A 22,533-nucleotide genomic window follows, 5' to 3' on the forward strand; every position below is an offset into this window, starting at 1 on the left:
GTTACTTACGAAATCTAAAGATTTCGTAAGTATATTGATGACTTCCGTCGTGTGTATGTGTGTGTGTGTGTGTGTGTGTGTGTGTGTGTGTGTGTGTGTGTGTGTGTGTGTGTGTGTGTGTGTGTGTGTGTGTGTGTGTGTGTGTGTGTGTGTGTGTGTGTGTGTGTGTGTGTGTGTGTGTGTGTGTGTGTGTGTGTGTGTGTGTAGGCACGATAACTCGAGAACGGAAGAAGCTACGATTTGGTAGCCCAAATCGTTTTGGTAACCCCCCAAAAAAAGTAATGTCAAATTACACCACGTGATTCAGGAGGGTGAAGGCTAGCGCTGATTAGATGTTGGTCAAAATCGGTCAAAGGTCAAGGTCACAGTGAGGGCAAACATCCAAAAAAAGTTATAACTCGACAACGGAAGAAGCTACCAATGTCAAATTACACCACGTGATTCAGGAGCGTGATTGCTAGTGCTGGTTCGATTTTGGTCAAAATCGGTCAAAGGTCAAGGTCACAGTGAGGTCAAACATTCGATTTTTGATGATTTGGTACAGAATCATCGTGGAAACTTCTGGTTTGCGTCGCGACCTTCTCTAGAGACAGCTTTTATTAGACAAGGTCAGAGGTCAAGTTGATGATTTCGTAAGTACCAGTCTATGACTGCTTGTTTGTTTGTTTGTGAACAGTATTACGGAAAAACTCCTCGATGGATTTTGACGAAACATGGTGGGGGGATTAGGTGTGGTCCAAGGATCATGCCATTAGACTTTGGACTAGGTCCAAAGTTCAATATGGCCGCTATGGCGGCCATTTTTAAAAAATATTTGAATTTTTGTTTTTGCATTTCTTCATGTTTTAAGTGATTTCCAACCAAAAAAAAAATTTGCAACTTTTTTTTCAAAAAAATATCGATTTTATTTGAAAATATTTGAATTTTTTTTGCATTTCTACATGTTTTAAATGATTTCCAACCCCCCCCCAAAAAAAATTTTGTTAGAGAAAAAACACAAATTCTTTTTTTTTTTCAAAAAAATTTCGATTTCTTTTTTTTGGCATTTCTGCATGCACGTCGATCTCGTTTAGTATATTCAATCGTGGTTCAGTCGAGTCTGATCCGTTTTCACCTACAATTAATAGGATATCAGGTTCACTTAAGTGACCCAGCAGTATTGGCGGCGGAGGTTTTGCACTCTACCGAGTGCTCCCCCTCTAGTTCGTGTTATCGGTTGGAGGCTCATTGCATCCACTGGCGATATAAGGCAACTGGTCTGGTTGAAGCATCGACTGAGCTTGGCTGTCCAGTGGGGAAATGCCATGAGTATTCTGGCTTCAGTTCGGAAAGAACAAAATCCCACAACACCATTTTACAGTCTGTATTTATAGAGGGGTGTGGGGGTTTTACTCATGTATTTTGTTTGTATTTTTTATCTTTGAAAAAAACTTCCATTTACTTGGTTGGCATTTAAAAAAAAAAATTCCCATTAAAACATAGTTGCGATTTAGTGATTGCAGTCAGAAAATTATATTGTTGCGGCCGGGGGTCGGGTGAGAAGACCACTACAGGGGGAAGATATCTCGGGTTCCCACCAGACTCTCCGGAATCGCAGGCCGTCGCACACAGATAACTCCGTGACGTGGTGGGTCGCTAACCGACCGCGAACGCCAATAACTCAACCACGTGACTCGGGGTCCTCAGTCTAATATCGGTTATCTAAAAATAATCACGTGACCTAATTACCGGGGGATATGCCTAATTACGGGGGACATTGTTATGCTAAGTTGCCCCACTAGTGGGGCAACTTAGCTAAATATAGCATAACAATTGTGCATTTTGTGAGGAAAGCACCAAATTTGGCACACTAGTAGCCTAACATATTATGAACAGATTTGGATTTTGGGCCATCTCAAATTCAGCCGCTGATGGCTGTGGCAGCCATTTTCCACTGCCATCAAAAATTTTGAGATGGCCCAATATCCAAATCTGTTCATAATATGATAGGCTACTAGTGTGCCAAATTTGGTGCTTTCCTCACAAAATGCACAATTGTTATGCTAAGTTGCCCCACTATAATGAAATAACTGTCTGGGGAGAACTGTATGATGGATGCCATTGCCTTAGAGGCGTGCGGTTTTCAGAACCGCAACAATATGCTCATTTAAACTTCAACGTTTATGGACATTTGTTCCTCATTTCCTCTGCCACTGACGGTGAAAGGAAGGAGGTTATGTTGTCTGTCTGTTTATAGAAAATTAAATAAATATATATATATATATATATATATATATATATATATATATATATATATATATATATATATATATATATATATATATATATATATCTCCAACACAAGATGAAACGAGACATTACAAAATGTGTTTTTTTGTTATTGCTTTTTGTCCCCCCCCCTTCTTTTCAGGGGAGGGGGCATGGACTAGGGTAAAAAAAAACGCATATCAACCACACAACACCCCTTGCTGAGACCCCCACCAACAACACTCCGTAAACATGCACCCAATCACCCATCAATGCTTAAACTACCGAAAAGTCCTGCCAACATCCCTATACCCTTCAATCTGCATAACTTCCAGGTACCTCTCATTCTAATTTAAACTTATCTACTGTTTCTGCTGCCACTACCTTTCCAGAGAGACCATTCCACGCATTAACAACTCTCCAAGTGAAGGACCCCTGCCTTACTATTGTCTTAACTCTCCCCTTCTCAACTCTCAGGCGATGGCCCCTGGTCCAATCACTGTCTACTCTGCTGAATAATATAATTCTTCTACAAATATGTCTCTACCTTTCATTATCTTAAACACCTCAATCATATCTCCTCATAACCACTTCCTTTCTAGTGAAGAAAGCCCTGTCTCCTTCAGCTGCTCCTCACTGCTAAGTCTAGCTAGGCCCGGAATCAATCTCGCGCTGAACCCTTTCGATGGCATCTATGTGTCCTTCCTGAGTTGTGGTGACCAAAACTGCACACAATATTTCAGATGTGGCCCTGCTTCATAGAACTCTAACATATTTGTTAAACAGGAACGACCTTTGTTAAACCCATGCTGACTACCTTTAATTAGTTTGTATTAATTAAAATGGTTTCTCATCTGGTCCTTAATTAATATCTCCAACACCTTCCCCACAAATTAATTCAAACTAACAGGTCTATAGTTCCCCAATTCTTCTCTGGATCCTTTCTTAAATAATGGTAATATATTTGCTACTCTCCAACCTTCCGGTACCTGTCTTGACTCGAGGGAACTATTGAAAATATCCGTTAACATCTCGCTAACTTGCTCAGCCACCTCTCTCACGACTCTCGGGTGCATATTATCTAATAATAATTATCTAGCCCCAGAGCCTTATCTACTCTGATTCACGTGCTGTTCCTCTAATTCCTCCACTCCAACCTGGATCTTCTTTAAAAGCCCTTCCGCACCTCCTTCATAGATACTCTCAGATAATGACAATTCTCCTGACTGTTCTTGTGTAAAAGTTGAATCAAAACACCTATTTAATAAGCCTGCCATCTCACTTTCTTCACAAACCACTCTCCTGGTGCTATTCCTCAATAGACCCACACTGGTCCTCTTCTGTTCTGGCGTATGGCAGCTTGGCTTCCGTGTAGCTCTCATTGCTTGGAGGGTGGCTGTGCCCCTCTACCAGTACACTGGTACTCATTTTGCTGACTTCAGAAGGATGATAGGCTGAGTCGACACCACCTGGTGTTAATTCAGCAACCAATGGGACTCAAACACAGGACCCTAGGATCCCAAGCCAGCCACCCTAACCACTAAGCCAACACCAGGCTTACACTGGTCCTACCAAACCTGTTATTTTCCTCTGATATACTTAAAGAATCCATTCATCCAATGGGACCCTATTCTGTGCAGAGCATTGGTGCTGCCTCAGCAGTCCCCCTGGATATTGGACACAATCCTGGACAGGTCACAACTCCGACACAGGATACCAGCAATCTGGCACTCATTTTGCTGACCTCAGAAGGATGACAGGCAGTCAACCCCACCTCGTATCAATTCAACAGCCGAGTGGGATTTGAACTCAGGATCCTCGGATCCCAAGCCAGCCACCCTAACCACTAAGCTAACACCAGGCTCACACTTGTCTTACCTAACCTGTTCTTTTCCTCTGATCTACTTAAAGAATGCCTTGCTATTATGCTTCATATTCTTACCCATGTCCTTATCATACTCTCTTTTGGCTTGCAGAGTTATTTTATTTATTTTCCTCTGTTTACTCTGATAGTGATACAAATCTAACTCCAGTCCTGTTATTTAAAACCTAATAAATGCCTTCTGTTTCTCCTGAATAGCGTTCCTTATCTCACTGCTCAACCACCCTGGCCTCTTTCTGCTTCTAGTTTTACACCTCATTGGAATGTACTTGCTCTCTACACATTTGGTCCTTGAAGGTTTCTTATTTCTCTGATGCTGATTGTCCTGTTGTTAGTTTCTCTCAATCTACATCACCCAACTCTCAACTCATACCCTCAAGGTTTACCTTCCTGAAATCTAATAGCCTTACCCTACGATCCTGAACTCTAACCCTTAACAGAATATTTGCACACACAAAGTTATGGTCACTTGATCCTAAATGCTCCCCGACCTCCACCTCCTCCACCATATCGCGATCATCACTTAAAAGGAGGTCTAACACTGTACTCCCCCTCGTGGGCTTATATATCAACTGGGTTAAAAAGCAATCCTGGACTACAACTAGGAAATCTTCATCTGCTCTGCCCTTTCCCTGTTCCTGGACCCAATATATCCTTGGCAAGTTAAAATCCCCCATAATCAATACCCTTCCCTTACCACATGCCCTTTTAAATTCTTCATGAACTTCTCCTTCCTGATCTTCCTTCACACCTGGAGCCTTATAAAAACATCCTACCAGTATCTTACCGTTTTTACAATCTCTAATCTCTACCCATACAGAATCCTCAACATCAATTCCTTCCTTAATATCACCCCTCTCTCTTGATGCAATGCTGTCCTTTACCCAGATTGCTGTTCCTCCTATTCCCTCCGATACACCTTGTAACCTTCTAATCCTGTCCTCCAGTTACTCTCCTCCTTAAACAATGTCTCACTCACTGCAACTACATCGTACTCCTCGCGATCTACTTTGGCTTCAAGCTCTTCCATCTTATTATTTAAACTTCTGGCATTGGTCCAGAACATGTTTAACTTTTCCCTTCCTGAAATTCTATTTTCTTGCCTGGCCTTACTCCTCACAATTACATCATCCGTTCTGTCCGTGATAATTTCCCCACCCTCTGCTGACCTAAAAATGCCTGAATTCCCTCCTCAATTCCCACTGCGAACATTGCTGCCCACTTTCTATTTAGGATACGGCCATCATTCTGGAAACAATCCCTTTGTCCACGAAATGATTCCCACCTTCCTCCCTTCACCATTCTTCTCGCCATTGATTGACATATCTCGCTCCACTCATAATTTCTATATAATTTCCTAATCTTGGGAGAATCCCAGAAAATATTACCTCACAACCCTTTGCTTTCAGCCGCTCACCCAATATCCTGTATCAATTTTTCAAAACCTCTGAGTAAACTTTCTCTAAATCATTCACTTCTCGGTGTACCACAACCAACTTATTCCTACTGTGAACCAATACAATATCATTTATCTTCCCTTCAATGTCCCGAACCCCCACTCATTAAAAACTGCACAGAACTCGGTCTACGATCCTTCCTGCAGAATGAAGAATCTACATATTTAATACATATCATTCCTACGAATCCTACCAATCTCTATTGCTGCACCCTCACCACTGCCCGCGCTCTCTGCACCCTCACCACTGCCCGTGCGCTCTGCACCCTCACTGCTGCCCGTGCTCTCTGCACCCTCACCACTGCCTGCTCCCGCTGCACCTTCACCACTGCCCGCTCACACTGTACCCTCACCACTGCCGTTGCACCGTCACCTCTGCCTGCTGCACCATCACCGCTGCACCGTCACCGCTGCACCGACACCGCTACACCATTACCACTGCCAATATCCTCAGCAACCTCACTCCACAACCATACCCAACTATTATTCGGCCATAATCTATCCCTTCAAAAGCGTTCATCACGTGCTACCCGCTTGAAAACTAAAATATAACTTATGTGGAGCATTAAATTGGTCATTCTCAACTCAAAACACAACTTCCACACAAAAATATCCAATCTCGGGAACTTTTCAACAAGCCATATTTCTGGATCTGTATGAATTTGGCACATTTGACCAATTTGACCAAGCACGCACTCCATTCGGAGTGATGCCGTCACGTCACATCACACCACTCACATCAGTCTCAGCCAATCAGCATCGCAGATCGCTGTCTGGGCGTGCAGTTACGGTTTCACTTTCGATCCCATTAATTGTCAATGTTTTCCTGTTTTTCATCGTAAAAGTCACTAAAAATTCGTGAAATGTGGTGTATTATTCATGTGGAGGATCAGGGAGGGAGATGGCAATCTAAAGGAATTCAACCAAAAGAGTTGGGATACAGTGTGGTCACACTAGTCACACCAGTGCCAAGCACTCCTGAAAGAAGGTAGGTTGGCTTATCAATTAAATTACAAGATAGATCACTGAACATTTGTCAGGTGAATGACCTGTGTAAGTTGTTTTTCTGTTGTCCTTGCAAGTGTAAACTTGTCCAATCTGTTGATGGCTTTTGAAAATTAATTTTGGAATGTGGGTTCTGAGTTCGCTTCGGTTCCACCATGAACTTGAATTCAGTCAAATGAAAGATGGATTCCTTAGCAGTGTGCATCATTTTAGCTCACCTGGAATTTAGTCCGGTGAGCTAATGCGATCGAGCAGTGTCAGTAGGTGAGTGAGTGAGTGAGTGAGTGAGTGAGTGAGTGAGTGAGTGAGTGAGTGAGTGAGTCCGTAAACACCAGTCATTATCGCTTGAACCAAGCACACGGTCTTGATGAAACTTTGTCAAAAGCTTCATATCTGAAGCGTAATGAAGGTGTATTTTCCACATCATAATCTGCACTCATAAAGGGGGTCTCCAAGAAGGGGTGGGGGAGGGGGGCTTTTGACCGCCCAAAATAGGTATTTGCCCTCTTCTCCGAAACCACACACGATTTTGATGAAACTTGACCACAACCTTCATCACTCATGATGCACCAAAGTTTGTTCATGGCATTAAAATAATAAATATATATATATATATATATATATATATATATATATATATATATATATATATATATATATATATATATATATATATATATCAGGGTCTGGCATGGTCTGCAGGGGGTTTGACCCCCCAAAATAGGTATTGGTTCTTTTCTACGAAACCACGCATGATTTTGATGAAACTTGACCACAATCTTTATCACCAGTGATGGACTAAAGTTTGTTCACAGCATTAAAAATATCAGGGTCCAAGGGGGTCTGCGGGAGGTTTGAGTGACGGTTACTTCTTATCCACGTGAGCTTCAGGACCCACGGTCCTATTTTTCAGCTTCACCTCCAGCCCCTGAAGAATTTGGGTACCACTTGAGATGTTACGCAAGATTCAGACACAGACATTCAGTGAGTAACCCATGCACAGAAGAGGGTTGCAAAACAAAAACCAAGTACTGACGACCACAGACATTCTTGTGCTGAAAAGCCATCGTCGCCAAAGCGCTTGGCTCCCTGCTTTCACTAGTTGCTGGTGCAAGATGTGAACATGTGCTCCCACCTGCGTCTCATCTGCAACAGAGATGAAAAATGTGTGAAAGGTAAAGGAAAATGGCAGCAGGATAGCTTGATGACAGCTGAAAAACTTTAGATGGAGGTAAGTTATTTGATCAATCGGGTGAATGATTCTCAGTAAAGAATTGTGTTATTCTGAATGATGCTCCCTTCATCATCGTAACTGTCAACATTTCCAGTAAATTGAAGTTTTCTTTCAATCTTATTAATATCATGTCGATTAAAGCCATGATTAGAGTGCACTTTCTCTCCATTTTAGGTTTCCTGATAATTGCAGCCACAGAATGTCGAGACGAAACCATATTGAGGAAGATAAGGGACAAAGATTGAGTGGGAATTGAAGTGAAGTACCACAAAAAATGTCACACTGCCAACACTCGCAACTTCAGGGATCTTCCTGATGATCCGTGAGTGTCCTCCTTGCGAATTATCTCACACTGACAGAATTCCTCAAATTTGACCTTCCTTTCATTTTCCTCCGAAAATTCTCTCCAACTTGTGATGACAAAGCTTCTGTTGCATGCTCACCACATAAGTAAGACTAAACCAAATTCTAAGGAGCTGATCATTAGCTCCAACACCAATGTAGCTATCCTGCTGCTCTCCCTTGGTGACGCGATTAGCGTGGAGGCTTTGCACCTGCACACTGTTATGAAGAGGTCAGAACGCATTCTGTACATGAAAACAATCCGATCAGCACTCAGTGCGAAACTGTATGAAGCTCAAATCGGGCTCCACGTTTATACTGGCTGTGACACAGTTAGCGTGCTTCTGAAAAAGGATTAAAAAAAAAACCCTTTAATTCTTGTTGCCGAATCATTTGACCACCAACAGATCTTCTGTGAACTAGGACAGTCCTTCAGTTTGTCAGATGACTTATTCCTCAAACTTCAGGCACTCACATGTCACATGTACAACCAGAAAGTTTCAGACATAGACACTGCTAGATACAGAAGTTTTTGTGTTGGTCCAAATAATGATCAGTGTACCTCCTACAAAAGATGCACTCTTTCAACACTCCCTCTGTGCAAATTACCAGTTGCCATCCATCGAAAGGTGCTGCAGCAGGAGATGAAGGCACCCTCACCTGACGGCCACGTCTGGGTCTTGACAGATGACAAACTTGCCGTTGTATGGATACAGAAAGACCCCGCACTACCAGACGTACTCAAGTTAATCCATCATTGTACAAAGAGCCAATGGAACAAAAAAAAAGTCGATGTCGAGCAGCAGGATTTGAATGTTCTGAACTTTGTGTACTTCGAGTCAGAGCATTGGTGCGAAAACTTGGCCGAACAGTACGACTCCGATGGAGCCGATACTCTGTCAGACAGTGAGGAAGATGATTAGTGTGAAATTTCTCACAAGATGGTGCTATTCTTTGCATTTGTATGTTCTCGGCATGAAATGTATTACTTCTTTGACGGTTATTACTTTACATCAGACAGCAACAAATGTTTCTGTCAATGCAAAGATACGTTTCTTCTTGGCCAAAAGCGCACTCAGTTAGTCAGCCCCCACCCACATACATTCAAAGTCGAATAACTCCTCTGCATGAGGGAATATTGCTTGTGGAAGTTATTTTTTGAAATCAGCACATGAACATCTATAGGAAAGAACCATTTTCACGTAGTTTGCAATTGGGTAGTGCAAAATGTTTTTCTAGCCATTTGAGGACCCAATAGAGTACGGCCTATAACCTACAAATTTCTCACATTCTGCTACTTGCTGCAAATTATCTATCCGTTCCTTCAACCTCGTAATAACTATCCTCAAGAGGGCTATTTAGTCACACTTTCTACAACAGTAAGTACCCTCTGCTTCCCCTATTACTGATCTGGCCCACATTGAACATCCATCACATTTTATGAACTCCTCTACCTTTCTCCTTCAGTCTCTATTTATACCCTTTTTCACCCCCATACTCCCAAGGCCCCAACTGACTTAGATGCTAAACTTAACACAAGGCATCCTCCTGCTTCTTTCAATAAACCAACACATAAATACAGTCCCACAGCCCCTGACACAAATTACATAATAAATTACGCAAACACACACAAAAGAGATTTATCTTGCTCTGACCAAGGAGCTTATACAGCCAGGTGCGAACAACCGGAAGTGACGTGCCGAATCCATCCTCCTTCTATCCATCCTCTTCACTCCCGCAATTCTTCTGACCAATTGTTCTGATAGACCTGCAGTCTATGTTGTGGTCTCTCTGTCAGTACCACCATCTCAACTGGAAAGGTAGGCTGGCATTACACAAGACACCAAAACTTTCAATTTCTTTGATATTTTTGTGTCTGTCATCAATCCCTCCACAAATTTGCACTCACTTGGATCCTCCTCGACACCAAACTACCATCCTCAGTGACCGTTCCCCCCAGATACTCAAACTTATTTCCCTGCCTGATCCCCTTCCCCTCTAACCTGATATTCATTCATTTTCTCTGCTGCCCAATCCACATTAACTCAGTTTTTTCCATGCTCATCTTCAGCCTATGTTTACAGGATGCCTCCTTCCACTAAATCTATACCACAACAGTCAGATAGTCTGCATACAACATCTTCCCCAGAACACCCTTCATTTTAACCTCTTGCTTACTTTCTGTGTCCAACTTGTCCACCCCAAGCATGCGTGCTTTGTGTTGTGCATATATCGTGCTTTGCTTTGAATATAATCCGAGCCACCTGGGTTTAGTTGATTCGGTGAGAGCCGAATGGCTATTCCCTGCATTCACAGGTGAGAGATGTGGGTAGGTCTTTCTTTATTATTTACGAGCAAATACATCCCGTTGTGGGAGAAAGAGGGAGGGAGAGAGACAGGGAGAAGGAGAGGGAGGAGAGAAAGGAGGCAGCTGTAGGGGAGGCAGTGAGGGTGGAGGTGTGGGGGTTAGAGAGAGCGACACCTCACCAGACATTGCTATTTACTGGGGGAGGGAGGGGTGCATGACACGCGCGCAAGCATGCACGCACGCGTCCGAAATCGGCAATTTTTCGGGAATCAGCGTGATTACCAACTGCAGTACTTAATGTGTACAACCAAGAAACCTTGAATAGCTTAAACCGAAAAAACGTTACATTTATTTAGAAGTTTCAGGGATATGTTCCAAACATTATTCTATATAAACAGCTGCGTGTGGAAAAAAATTTTTGCCTCAGTAACTAAGAAAACACTTTAATGCGGCAAACGGCTCGGAAATCGGGTGCTATTTCAGAGAACCACTCGCCCAGGGCGACGGAGCATGGACCACTCGCTCTGAATGACATGGCATGGCAAAAGCATTCGCAGTGAGTGAAGGATTTGCTCAGAATGATGTCATGCAGTACTGCTATCGACAATAGGCACTCAGCAAGTGGCTTAAGCACTCATGCAAGCACTCCAATTCAATGGTTGATAAGGAACGGTGGCCAGGCTGTCGCTGCATTCCATAAAGGATCCCTTTAACTTTAAAGCCCGTCTTCACCGCGCACGCAGCAGTTAATGAAATCAAATAAAATGAATTCATGAAATAAAATGACTTTATCCACATAAGAGTTGCTGCATAATGCATACAACCCTGGAGACATTGCAAGGTTCAATAGTACATGAAATATACATTGCATAAAATCCACCATTTTGCCTTCTCATCTATGTATGTCATTGTCACGTGGTACATCGGTTCGGGGTCCGGACAAACGTTGCAACTTTTTGTTTTTATAAACGTCCGTTTTTTTCCACCAGATTTGCTTTGATTCCCAGTTGAGCACCTCCTGAAACCTCCAAAAATAGACACAGATGTGGCAGATGCAATGGATAGGCGGTCCCTCTGTGGGACAGGGCATGAAGTCGAGCAGGGAATGCATTAAATCATTAAGCTCAATGAAGCTAGTTAATTTTGTTACGTTCCTAAATTTTTCGTTCACTCAATATAATTCTATAAACAGTGGAAAAAGTTAAGTTTAATGCTTTGGAAATTTCACATTTTCTTGTGTATGTATGAAGGAGGGAACATAGCCTTCCTTGTATAAAGTAAATAGGTATAATCGGCTTTGTTATGTCTCGTTATTTATTTAAATTATCACATTTCACAACAGATTTCGACACTTATTTAGTCCGGACACTATCCGATCCTCAAAACCGAAATAATATTTCGATGATATACGTTAATTAATCCGTGATAGTAGATCATGCAAAATCGTATCATATAATGCTTGAAATTGCTCCGATCTCTGAATTTGAAAACTATCTTACTTATACAAAAGTGATGAATGCAGCAATTCGTAGCTATAATGAATAGGCATTCAATAAAGGGTGAAGAAAGTGAAAAAAAAACAAAAAAACTTTATCATTAAGAAATAGTTCTGGCCTGTTCCAAGTCAAGGCAAAGGTGAGCAAGCCAAAAAACATGGTGGCTTCAGACCCCAGCGAGGTTAACCAGGAAACACCTGAAGACCCCAGACAGTGAGGTGGCCGAGAATCAACTGCTGAAGGATATAATTAAATACGGGCGTTAATTATCTTCAAAAGGGGCATCTTAATTATCTTTAATTAACCCAAACACCCAATTTTCACTCTTGCATTTCCTTGGAGTTTTCTTTATATAAATGCAAAGTTTCAACCTGCTAGGTTTTATGGTTGTGGAGTTATCGAGGACTCAAGAACACGCACGCACGCATAAGTATAAACTTTTGTTTTTACTTACTCCAATGCAGAAAACACAACCGCATTGCTCCAGAATCGTTGCCTGCTCTTCAGAAAAATGGCTCAGACAGAGTTTGCAGAAGGTGGTCTGGATGTTGGCATCATTCTGCTGTAGCATCTTGAGATGCAGTCAAATACCTGTGAAAATTCAGAGAATCAGGGGACCGTGGCTTGAAGAGAGGTCGTATAGTTGATTGAGTATGTGACATCACACCTCCATTTTGTCATGCTACACTTGCTAGCAGGATAGCCCAGAGGTACTCACATTTAAGACACTCACCTTTGAGCTGTCTTGCCTGGGTTAGGATACTAACCGAGCTACAAGCTGTTACCCTGATGTTTCACATGCAGGGTGAGGCATTACCGTGTGTGCCATCCATTAGACTGATTAGAGGGACGTTAAGCTGGAGGACCCGTCTGCCAGCACCAGTCGTTGCTGGACGTTAAAGACCCCAAGGCATCATTCGCAAAGAGTAGGAGTTATCGCTGGCACCCTGAACAAACCACAACTTCGTGCTCTAACCTAAGAGGGCCAGGGGGAGGGAGCGGTGGGTGGGCAGCAGAGTCATGCCCATATAAAGTGATGCAACACATGAATGAATCAATGAACTGGTGTAACATGTCCAGTATCTAATATATTACACAATTACTTGTAGGAAATGCCATCTAAACTTATCAAAGTTTTTAATTTGAGTGGTGGACATTTATGGAGGTAAAATGACTTGGGGCTGATTTGAAACATGAAGTAACACAGTGAGATACAAAATAAAGTTGGCGTCACAAGCACCTGAAAGCGCAGTTGGCTCCTATTTATCTTGCTTTATGACAATCCATGTATTTCTGTGCTCCGTATCATATGAAACAGAAGATGAACATTACAACCAAAGTCAACAACGCTTCGGTATTTTGTTGCATTCAATGAACCAGTCAGTAGAATGAAACCCCTCCAAGCTGACACTGTGTCTCATTGTGTCCCTCTCTCCCTTCTCTTCCTGTTTGTTCTTTCCTTTGCTTGTTGCATCTATTTGTGGCCACACTGACTCAATGTCAGTATGTTGCCTATATTGTGCTTTACAAAAATAGAGGTCATGATAGAGCAAGGTGACAGACGATATGAACCGACAATGAAAGATTGGGACAATAGATGGATACAATAAGCAAAGGAATGAATAAACAGGAAAGGAAGACAGAGGGAATAGAAGGAAGCAACACGAATACAAGGTTGGGTTCTTCCTTAACCCCACAATCCTCACTCCCTGTTTGACACACTGCACCCGTTTGAGTATTGATAGATGGGAAGATGCAAAGCGTTTGTTCCCGCAAAACCCAGTTACTCCCCAAGTCACCTCAATACGACAAAGGGATAATAACTTGCGCATGAGTCAGTACTGCACTTACAAAAGTTCTTTAACAAGGAAGTTCTGTAATCACAAAATACAATTGTGAAGCTGCTCAAATTGGAGTGTGGTTACTTTCCCATGGGTGGACAACAAACACAACTCTGCCACATCCACCATCATGACTAAGGGGAACTTGAGCTCCATGAAGCCACATCATGATTTGTATTCATATTTAAGTTGTTGTTTTTGTTGGGTTTTTTTTTTTTTGTCCACAATTCCTCATACTGTAAAATAAGTAAATAATTTCAGGCCCATCAGAATGGCTTTTAAAGAAGTCTAAAAGCATAATTAAACCAAAACCAAAACGATTAATAATTGTTCATGAAAGCACTTACTAGGAAAAGGTCTTCATGGAGTGATAGAGGTTCAAGTGTGATAATGTTCCGCAGTTCTCCCTTGGAGGCTTACAGCCGAGACTCCCGGACATTAATGCACGTGTGGGAAAGAAATGGCGGTAAAGGACGGAGGCACACGGGTTGTACTCGACCCACAACAGATACACAGACACAAGCAAATTAAATTAAATTAAATGGATAATTTAATGACAGTAATCAAATATGTACAATGACAATACTTCAGATTATAATAATGAAAGAAAAACGTGAGGTGAACTAAATAGAAATCTAATTGAGGCACCTCCATGCAGACTTAAGGACAGACAAGAGAACAGAGTAATAAAATAAAAATCCCTCCTTTATCCTGGCACTTAGCTGTGTGCCAAGGGATGGGCTCCTCAAGCTTGAAGGTCACCAAAACCACTTTGTCACTGCGTGGGAAAAAAATGCACTCAAAATGGTGCCCAGTCGCTCGATGAGCAGGCAGGAAGACGTATAGGAGGTAATCGAGACGGAACTCGATGTCAGGGCTCAGTCTGTCACGAGGCTGCCTCGTCGATCGGGTTGGCCGACGCAGCTGCTCTCTTCGGTGATATATACATGAGGCTTCGAGGTCGGTCTCTCACGATCAGCCAAGAGTCGATGGCTAGCGTCTTGCTCCACCACGCAGGCCAATTCACCACAGCATGAATACGACAATCATGCAGTAGTACCAGTCAGCCATGCGTCTAAGGAAAGTCAGCCGTAATGTCCTGCACTTTCAACCGCCGATCCTGCCTCTCTCGCTTCTGTCCCACTTTGAACCTTCATCTCCGACCGTGTCTCTCTTCTCATCCCTATCTGAGCTGCTGCCTCCTCGCTCAAACCTCTCCCGCACCCAGTCTGCTCAGAACGATGGCCCACACGACGAGACGATCTCCAAGTCTCCGTGACCAGGCCACGAGACGCAATCTTCTTCTCTCCTCAGAAACGCACACACTTCACAGCTCAGCCGAACAGTCAACAGCTCGCGCCTTGCCCAGCACGCAGCAAATTCACACAGCACAAGCACGAGAATTGCGCAGCCTTCCTCATGCCGAGAGGAGAGCAAAGCGAGATCATCCGTGCTGCCACATTCATCCCTCGATTACCGATTCAACCCTCACTCCGCACTCGTGCGTTCCTTTCTCGCTATGAGCTCCTTCCCCCCGTCCTATCTGATCGCCTGCCAACTCCCCGCTCTTCCTCCTCACAAACATCACGCCTATCAATCATCACCCTCGAGGGCGTGACTTCGCCCGCTGTCACCCTTAGAGGCGGGGCTTCTTGCCCACTTGGTCATGTTATAAAAACGCAATTCTTCCATTGCTCATTTGTAATACAAAAAAAAAAAAACATAGGGAAAAGTCACAGGTGGGCAATTACATTCTGAGGGAACTTATCCTTAATCCCTATCTAATTAACACTGCACCCCCTCCCCCCCCCCCCCATGGTAACAAGTAACACTAAAGCTCAGTCTCCCTACTGAACTTGCATCAAGATGTCTCCTACACGACCACAGGCCAAGCAACTCTATACGATGCTATCTTTCCTCTGAAAATCTTCCATCTACCCCACAAACAGCAATATTATAAACTAGAATAGCACTCACGAGCACAAAGATCTGAACAGTTTACGTTTTGTACCCCACTGATAAGTCGGATCTTGGCTCGGACCTGTACCAAAATCTAATCCCCTTGTTCTTATCACACACTCAAACTGTCCACCAAATGTTTCCGAATTCATCCACAACGTTATAAGATATCGTGCTATATATATATATATATAGTTTGTAGTCCCATCTCTCAATGGTGAAGAATGTCTTAAAAAAATTTATCAGATCCGGAATTTCACCAAAATCTAATCAATTTGTCCTTGGCACACACCCACACCCAACGTGCCCACCAAGCGATCTTTTTTTTTTTTTTTTTAACCAAGTCGAGGGTTGTGTAAGAGCTAATACACAGAAACATATAACGAGGCAGGAGACAAGAGGGGCAGGAGAGGAAAACACAAAATAGTGGGGAGCAAAGACAATAGGATTTCTGTGGAAGGGAGAGGGATGGGGCAGGGCACATGGGGTAAATACGATGGTACTACAGGGGCTTTCAGGATGAAAACAGGGAAATTTAAGGAGCTGGGTTTGGGGTTGATTAACGGGGGTAGCAAAGATCAAGATTTTGGATGGGGGGAGATATGAAATTGTGTTTAATAGCTGTTTGAAGACCTGTAGGGAGGAGTGCTTAGGATTGAAGAGAGTGTGGGAGTTTGTTCCAGAGGCCGGAAAAAAGAGGAATGAAAGAGTGAAGGAGAGCAGTGATTCTTGATTTTGAAAGTTTCACCAGAACGGGGTTTTTGGCAGACCTTGAGCACCTGAAGGAAATATATGGGTGACAGATCACAGACAGGGTGGGGGCGGGGGGCAAGGCCGGAGAGGAGACGGGAAAAGACAAAGACCACCGACCTGCCTCCGATGAGAGAGTGAGAGATCCAAAGACTCAGCTTCATCGCAGGAGATACCAATGATCCTAAAAGCCTTGGTTTCCACAGCATGATGTCAGGCTAGGTGTAAGGCAGGAGCACCACCCCAAATGGGGGAGCAGTACTCCATCAGACTGCAGATGAAAGCTTTGTAAGTGGTTAGAATCTCAGGTGTTCCAAGGAAGGACTTTGCATGACGTCGAATGCCCAGTCAGCGACTGGCTTTTGGAGGCCACCTTGGAGAAGTGGCTTTCCCAGGAAAGATCGTAGCAGATAGTGAGACCCAAAAGCTTGAATTAAATGGACTTCAAGGGGATTGATGAGAAAGTAGATGGGAGGGGGGGGATTCCAGATGGTGCTTTTGGAGAGACATGGTGAGGGTGTGAGATTTGTCAGGATTGAAAGACATATTCCAAGTTTGTGATTTTAGTTTGTGATTTTATCCAGTTCTGCAGAGAGTGAAGAGGCTGCTGCCTGCCGATCAGAGGAATGAGAGATGGTACGGCAGAGTGTGGAGTCATCATCAAAGAGAAAAAATTGATTATCCAAGGAATCTGAGAGATCATTGATGAAAACCAGAAAAAACACAGGGCCAAGAACACTGCCTTGAGGAACTCCAGCTTGGACAGGAAGAGCAGATGAGAGAATTCCGTTAAGAGCCACACGTTGACTGTGACAGAAGGAAGTCTGCGAGCCATGAGTGGAGAGCGCTTTGGATACCATAAGAAGAGAGTTTCGTGAGCAGGCCAGGATGACAAACCATATCAAAAGCTCATAATATGTCTTGGGAGATGGCTCTGTTCTCATGTTTGGCATTTAGGACCTCCATCCATTGTTGGGAGAGCAGATAGAGCGACCTGGTCTGTAACCAAATTGATGATCGGACATCAAGCCATTGGAGAAGAGGAAGGATTTGATGTCAGAAGTGATGATGAATTCCATAACCTTGTTGATGATTGGGAGCAGGCTGATTGGTCTGTCATTACAGGGATCTGTTTTTGCACCTTTTTTGTGCAGAGCAGCAGATGTTTGCTGATTTGCAAGCAAATGGCAGATGACCTTGAGTAAATGAGAGGGTGAATAGAACAGAGAGGGTGAGCAAGAGCAGCAGAGCAGGTTTTTAGGACACGTGGGCTGATGCCGTCTGGACCGGTTGCAGAATCTGAGGAGAGGTTTGACAGCAAGCTCTCCACCTCATCAGGCGAAAAGGACACTGAGTCCAGGGACAGCTGGGTGCGACTGGGTAAGGTGAGTACCGAAAGCAATGGGTTTGGCACACAACATTTAGAAGCAAACACAGAGTTTAGGCAGTCAGGCTTTTCACATGCAGTGTCAGCTGTGGGGCCATTTGAGGTAAGGGAAGGGATGGAGGGAAACATACACCAGAAATGGACTTCATATAACAAGATGCCACCAGGATTTGGAGGAGGGAGACAGGTTTGAGAGTTGACTTGGAATGAGAGTTGACTTGGGTTGACTTTCAGTAAGATTTGCCTTCCATGAAGCTAAGTCAAGTTGTTTCGGGACAACTGCCTCACCACAAGCTTCAGGTGTACCATGGGCAGGAGGAAGGGCAGGACAACTGAAGACGAGATGGGATAAATCTGTGTATGAGAGGGAGGAAATTTCATTGAAAGAATTCCCAGGATGAGTTGATGTCGGTGAGAGTAGAAATGGAAGACAAGTCTAAAAGTTTGATGGCAACTTAAAGACCCTGCCAGTCAGCCTGAGTGAAGTGTCAGACTCATCAGCGCTGAGGTGGTTCTCTAATAACAGTCAGAGATGATCAATTTAACAATCATATGGTCAGATGAACAGATTGGAGCAGAAAAAGAACAGCAGATATTCTCTGGGAAATTGGTCAAAATCAAATCCAGAAGAGATGGAGTCCCGTTGGCTGAGATCTGGGTTGGGAAGTTGACAGATTCTGTCAGTCCCAATGAGTCACAGAAGTCCTTTGCTGAAGTCCCATGGCAGGTGAGAGAGGTACACACACCCAGCCAACTGGCGTGATGACAACTGAAGTCACCACGTATGAGGAAGAGAGAGTTCGGATGAGAAGATAGAAGTTGGTCCATGTTTTCGAAGAGTGAGATATAAATGGAGTCATCACTGTTTGGTGTACGGTACAAGACAGATAAACAATATGTGGGAGCGGAGGGAAGCCGTAACCAGAGATATTCATGGGGGTGTGGAAGAGTGAGGAATAGAGTTTTTGATAAAGAGAGCAAATCCGTCACCAAGACGAGGCTCAGGTCTATCATACCGGAGGAGGGAGTAACCAGGGAGAGATAGTTGGGAGTCAGAGACGTCTTGAGGGAGGAAAGTTTCTGTTAGGCAGATTAAGTCTGGTTTGTCAGTGACATCCTGTATGGAAAGATCAGTGAGGTTAGAGCGAAGCCCCCAGATGTTTGAGGTCTACAATGTTAAGGAAGAGGGAGGGGAGGGGGAGGTAGCGAGAGTTGTTAACAGTTGATGACAGTTTGTAGAAGAGCTAGGGGAGAGGGTTGGATGGGAAGGAGAACAAAGAGCAAGTGTTGTCCAAATCCATCCATGACTTTTTGAGATATCCTGTTCACAGACAGACAGATAGATAAGGGTGAAAATGTAACCTTCGTCCATCCTTGGTGGTGGAGGCAATAATGAGCATCGGTGATAAAACATTACTACTTGGTACTTTTTGAGTTGGTGGGGAGAGGTTGGTGGTGGTGGTGGTGGTGGTGGTGGTGAAGGAGAGGTTGATGGATGGTGGTTCTGGTTGATCTGTTCTGCCTTTTCACAGATCTGAAAGGAGATCACAATACCAACTAGAAGGGCACATACCTCTGCCAAGCAATGCCTGATCCATGAGAACATATGGGGCCCAATACATTTTTGAAATATCACGCTATACAGTACTATATCGGTTTTGGCCCTTTCTCTCAATGGTGAAGAATCACTTTAAAAAAATCTATTAGTCGGATCCGATTCCGGATCTTCACCAAAATCTAATCAATTAGTCTTTGTCACACACCCAACCTGTCCACAAAATATGATCCGGATCCGTCCACAACTTTTTGAGATATCCTGCACTCAGACAAACAGACAAACAAACAAACAAACAAAAAAGACAGTCAAACAGACAGAAAGGGGTGAAAACATAACCTCCTTCACCTTTAGTGGCAGAGATAACAATGAGGGAAATCCAAAAACAGAAGGCCATTTGGCCCATCATGCGTCTGCCACATCCACAAGGAAACAGTATTAGTGGTGGACATGAGGGAAGAGAGTGCAGAAATAGGAAGTGGAAGGAGAATATATACATATAGATAACAGACAAGACACAGACATCAAAACATGAGTTGTAAAATGTAAATATTAAAATATACATAGTAAATGGATGATACCAATCCTTGACCTCCTCATTATCCGATCAATGTTGCTGTCTGTACCTCTCGATATCATTTCATTCCAAGGATCGATCCAATGCCATGAAACCTGAATTTGGCCGGAGCCTCAACATCTTCACATGAAGGTCATTCCCCAGTAAAGTGTGGGGTGAAAACCTCTTCATCATCTCCTCAATAACTCAGGTTAAAACTCTTCATCTACTCAGTAACGACTCTGTTTAAAACCTCAGCAAATCCTCATTAACAACTTGGTTTTAAACCTCATCATATCCTCATTAACAACTCGGTTTAAAACATCATCATATCCTCATATACACCTCGGTTTTAAACCTCATCATATCCTCATTAACAACCCGGTTTTAAACCTCATCATATCCTCATCAACAACTTGGTTTAAAATATCGTCAGTAACAACTCGGTTTAAAACCTCATCATATCCTCATTAAAAACTCAGGTTAAAACTCTTCATATCCTCAGTAACAACTCGGTTTTAAACCTCATCGTATCCTCATTAACAACTCGGTTTTAAACCTCATCATATCCTCAGTAACAACTCGGTTTTAAACCTCATCATATCCTCATTAACAACTCTGTTTAAAACATCATCATATCCTCATTAACAACTCGGTTTAAAACCTCATCATATCCTCATTAACAACTTGGTTTAAAACATCATCATATCCTCATTAACAACTCGGTTTAAAACATCATCATATCCTCAGTAACAACTCGGTTTTAAACATCATCATATCGTCATTAACAACTCGGTTTAAAACATCATCATATCCTCATTAACAACTCGGTTTAAAACATCATCATATCCTCAGTAACAACTCGGTTTTAAACATCATCATATCGTCATTAACAACTCGGTTTAAAACATCATCATATCCTCATTAACAACTCGGTTTAAAACCTCATCATATCCTCAGTAACAACTCTGTTTAAAACATCATCATATCCTCAGTAACAACTCGGTTTTAAACATCATCATATCGTCATTAACAACTTGGTTTAAAACATCATATCCTCAGTAACAACTCTGTTTAAAACATCATAATATCCTGATTAACAACTCGGTTTTAAACCTCATCATATCCTCATTAACAACTCGGTTTTAAACCTCATCAAATCCTCATTAACAACTCGGTTTTAAACCTCATCATATCCTCATTAACAACTCCGTTTAAAACATCATCTTATCCTCATTAACAACCCGGTTTTAAACCTCATCATATCCTCATTAACAACTCGGTTTTAAACCTCATCATATCCTCATTAACAACTCGGTTTTAAACCTCATCATATCCTCATTAACAACTCGGTTTTAAACCTCATCATATCCTCATTAACAACTCGGTTTTAAACCTCATCATATCCTCATGAACAACTCGGTTTTAAACCTCATCATACCCTCATTAACAACGCGGTTTTAAACATCATCATATCCTCATTAACAACTCGGTTTTAAACCTCATCATATCCTCATTAACAACTCGGTTTTAAACCTCATCATATCCTCAGTAACAACCCGGTTTTAAACCTCATCATATCCTCATTAACAACTCGGTTTTAAACATCATCATATCCTCATTAACAACTCGGTTTTAAACCTCATCATATCCTCATTAACAACTCCGTTTAAAACATCATCATATCCTCATTAACAACTCGGTTTTAAACCTCATCATATCCTCATTAACAACTCGGTTTTAAACCTCATCATATCCTCATTAACAACTCCGTTTAAAACATCATCATATCCTCATTAACAACTCGGTTTTAAACCTCATCATATCCTCATTAACAACGCGGTTTTAAACCTCATCATATCCTCATTAACAACTCGGTTTTAAACCTCATCATATCCTCATTAACAACTCTGTTTTAAATATCGTCATTAACAACTCGGTTTTAAACATCATCATATCCTCATTAACAACTCGGTTTAAAACATCATATCCTCATTAACAACTCGGTTTAAAACATCATCATATCCTCATTAACAACTCGGTTTTAAACATCATCATATCCTCATTAACAACTCCGTTTAAAACATCATCTTATCCTCATTAACAACCCGGTTTTAAACCTCATCATATCCTCATTAACAACGCGGTTTTAAACCTTATCATATCCTCAGTAACAACTCGGTTTTAAACATCATATCCTCATTAACAACTCGGTTTAAAACATCATCATATCCTCATTAATAACTCGGTTTTAAACATCATCATATCCTCATTAACAACTCGGTTTTAAACCTCATCATTTCCTCATTAACAACTCGGTTTTAAATCTCATCATATCCTCATTAACAACTCGGTTTAAAACCTCATCATATCCTCATTAACAACTCGGTTTAAAACATCATATCCTCATTAACAACTCGGTTTTAAACATCATCATATCCTCATTAACAACTCGGTTTTAAACAACATCATATCCTCATTAACAACCCGGTTTTAAACCTCATCAACTCGGTTT

The 22,533-nt window shown here is 42.4% G+C and overlaps 1 protein-coding gene across 14 annotated transcripts in view; it reads right to left on the minus strand.

Moving 5' to 3' along the window:
* Positions 1–22,533, minus strand: part of LOC147019430 (putative E3 ubiquitin-protein ligase RNF144A) — a 126,251-nt gene that overhangs the window by 84,018 nt on the left and 19,700 nt on the right. For 6 of the 14 annotated variants that reach the window (XM_085893914.1, XM_085893908.1, XM_085893913.1 and 3 more), the window contains one exon: positions 12,425–12,561. In XM_085893914.1, the coding sequence (XP_085750040.1) occupies positions 12,425–12,541 (117 nt within the window). In that variant the 5' untranslated portion in view covers positions 12,542–12,561. Of the gene's footprint in view, positions 1–12,424; positions 12,562–12,703; positions 12,947–14,158; positions 15,569–19,334; positions 19,442–22,533 lie in introns of those variants that run through there. The other 8 variants (XM_085893904.1, XM_085893902.1, XM_085893905.1 and 5 more) reach the window with 5 other exon arrangements.

The sequence above is a fragment of the Eptatretus burgeri genome, chromosome 9 (genome assembly GCF_056783735.1).
Source record: "Eptatretus burgeri isolate ZD-2024b chromosome 9, Ebu_testis_v1, whole genome shotgun sequence".
In the NCBI taxonomy this organism is placed as follows: domain Eukaryota; kingdom Metazoa; phylum Chordata; class Myxini; order Myxiniformes; family Myxinidae; genus Eptatretus; species Eptatretus burgeri.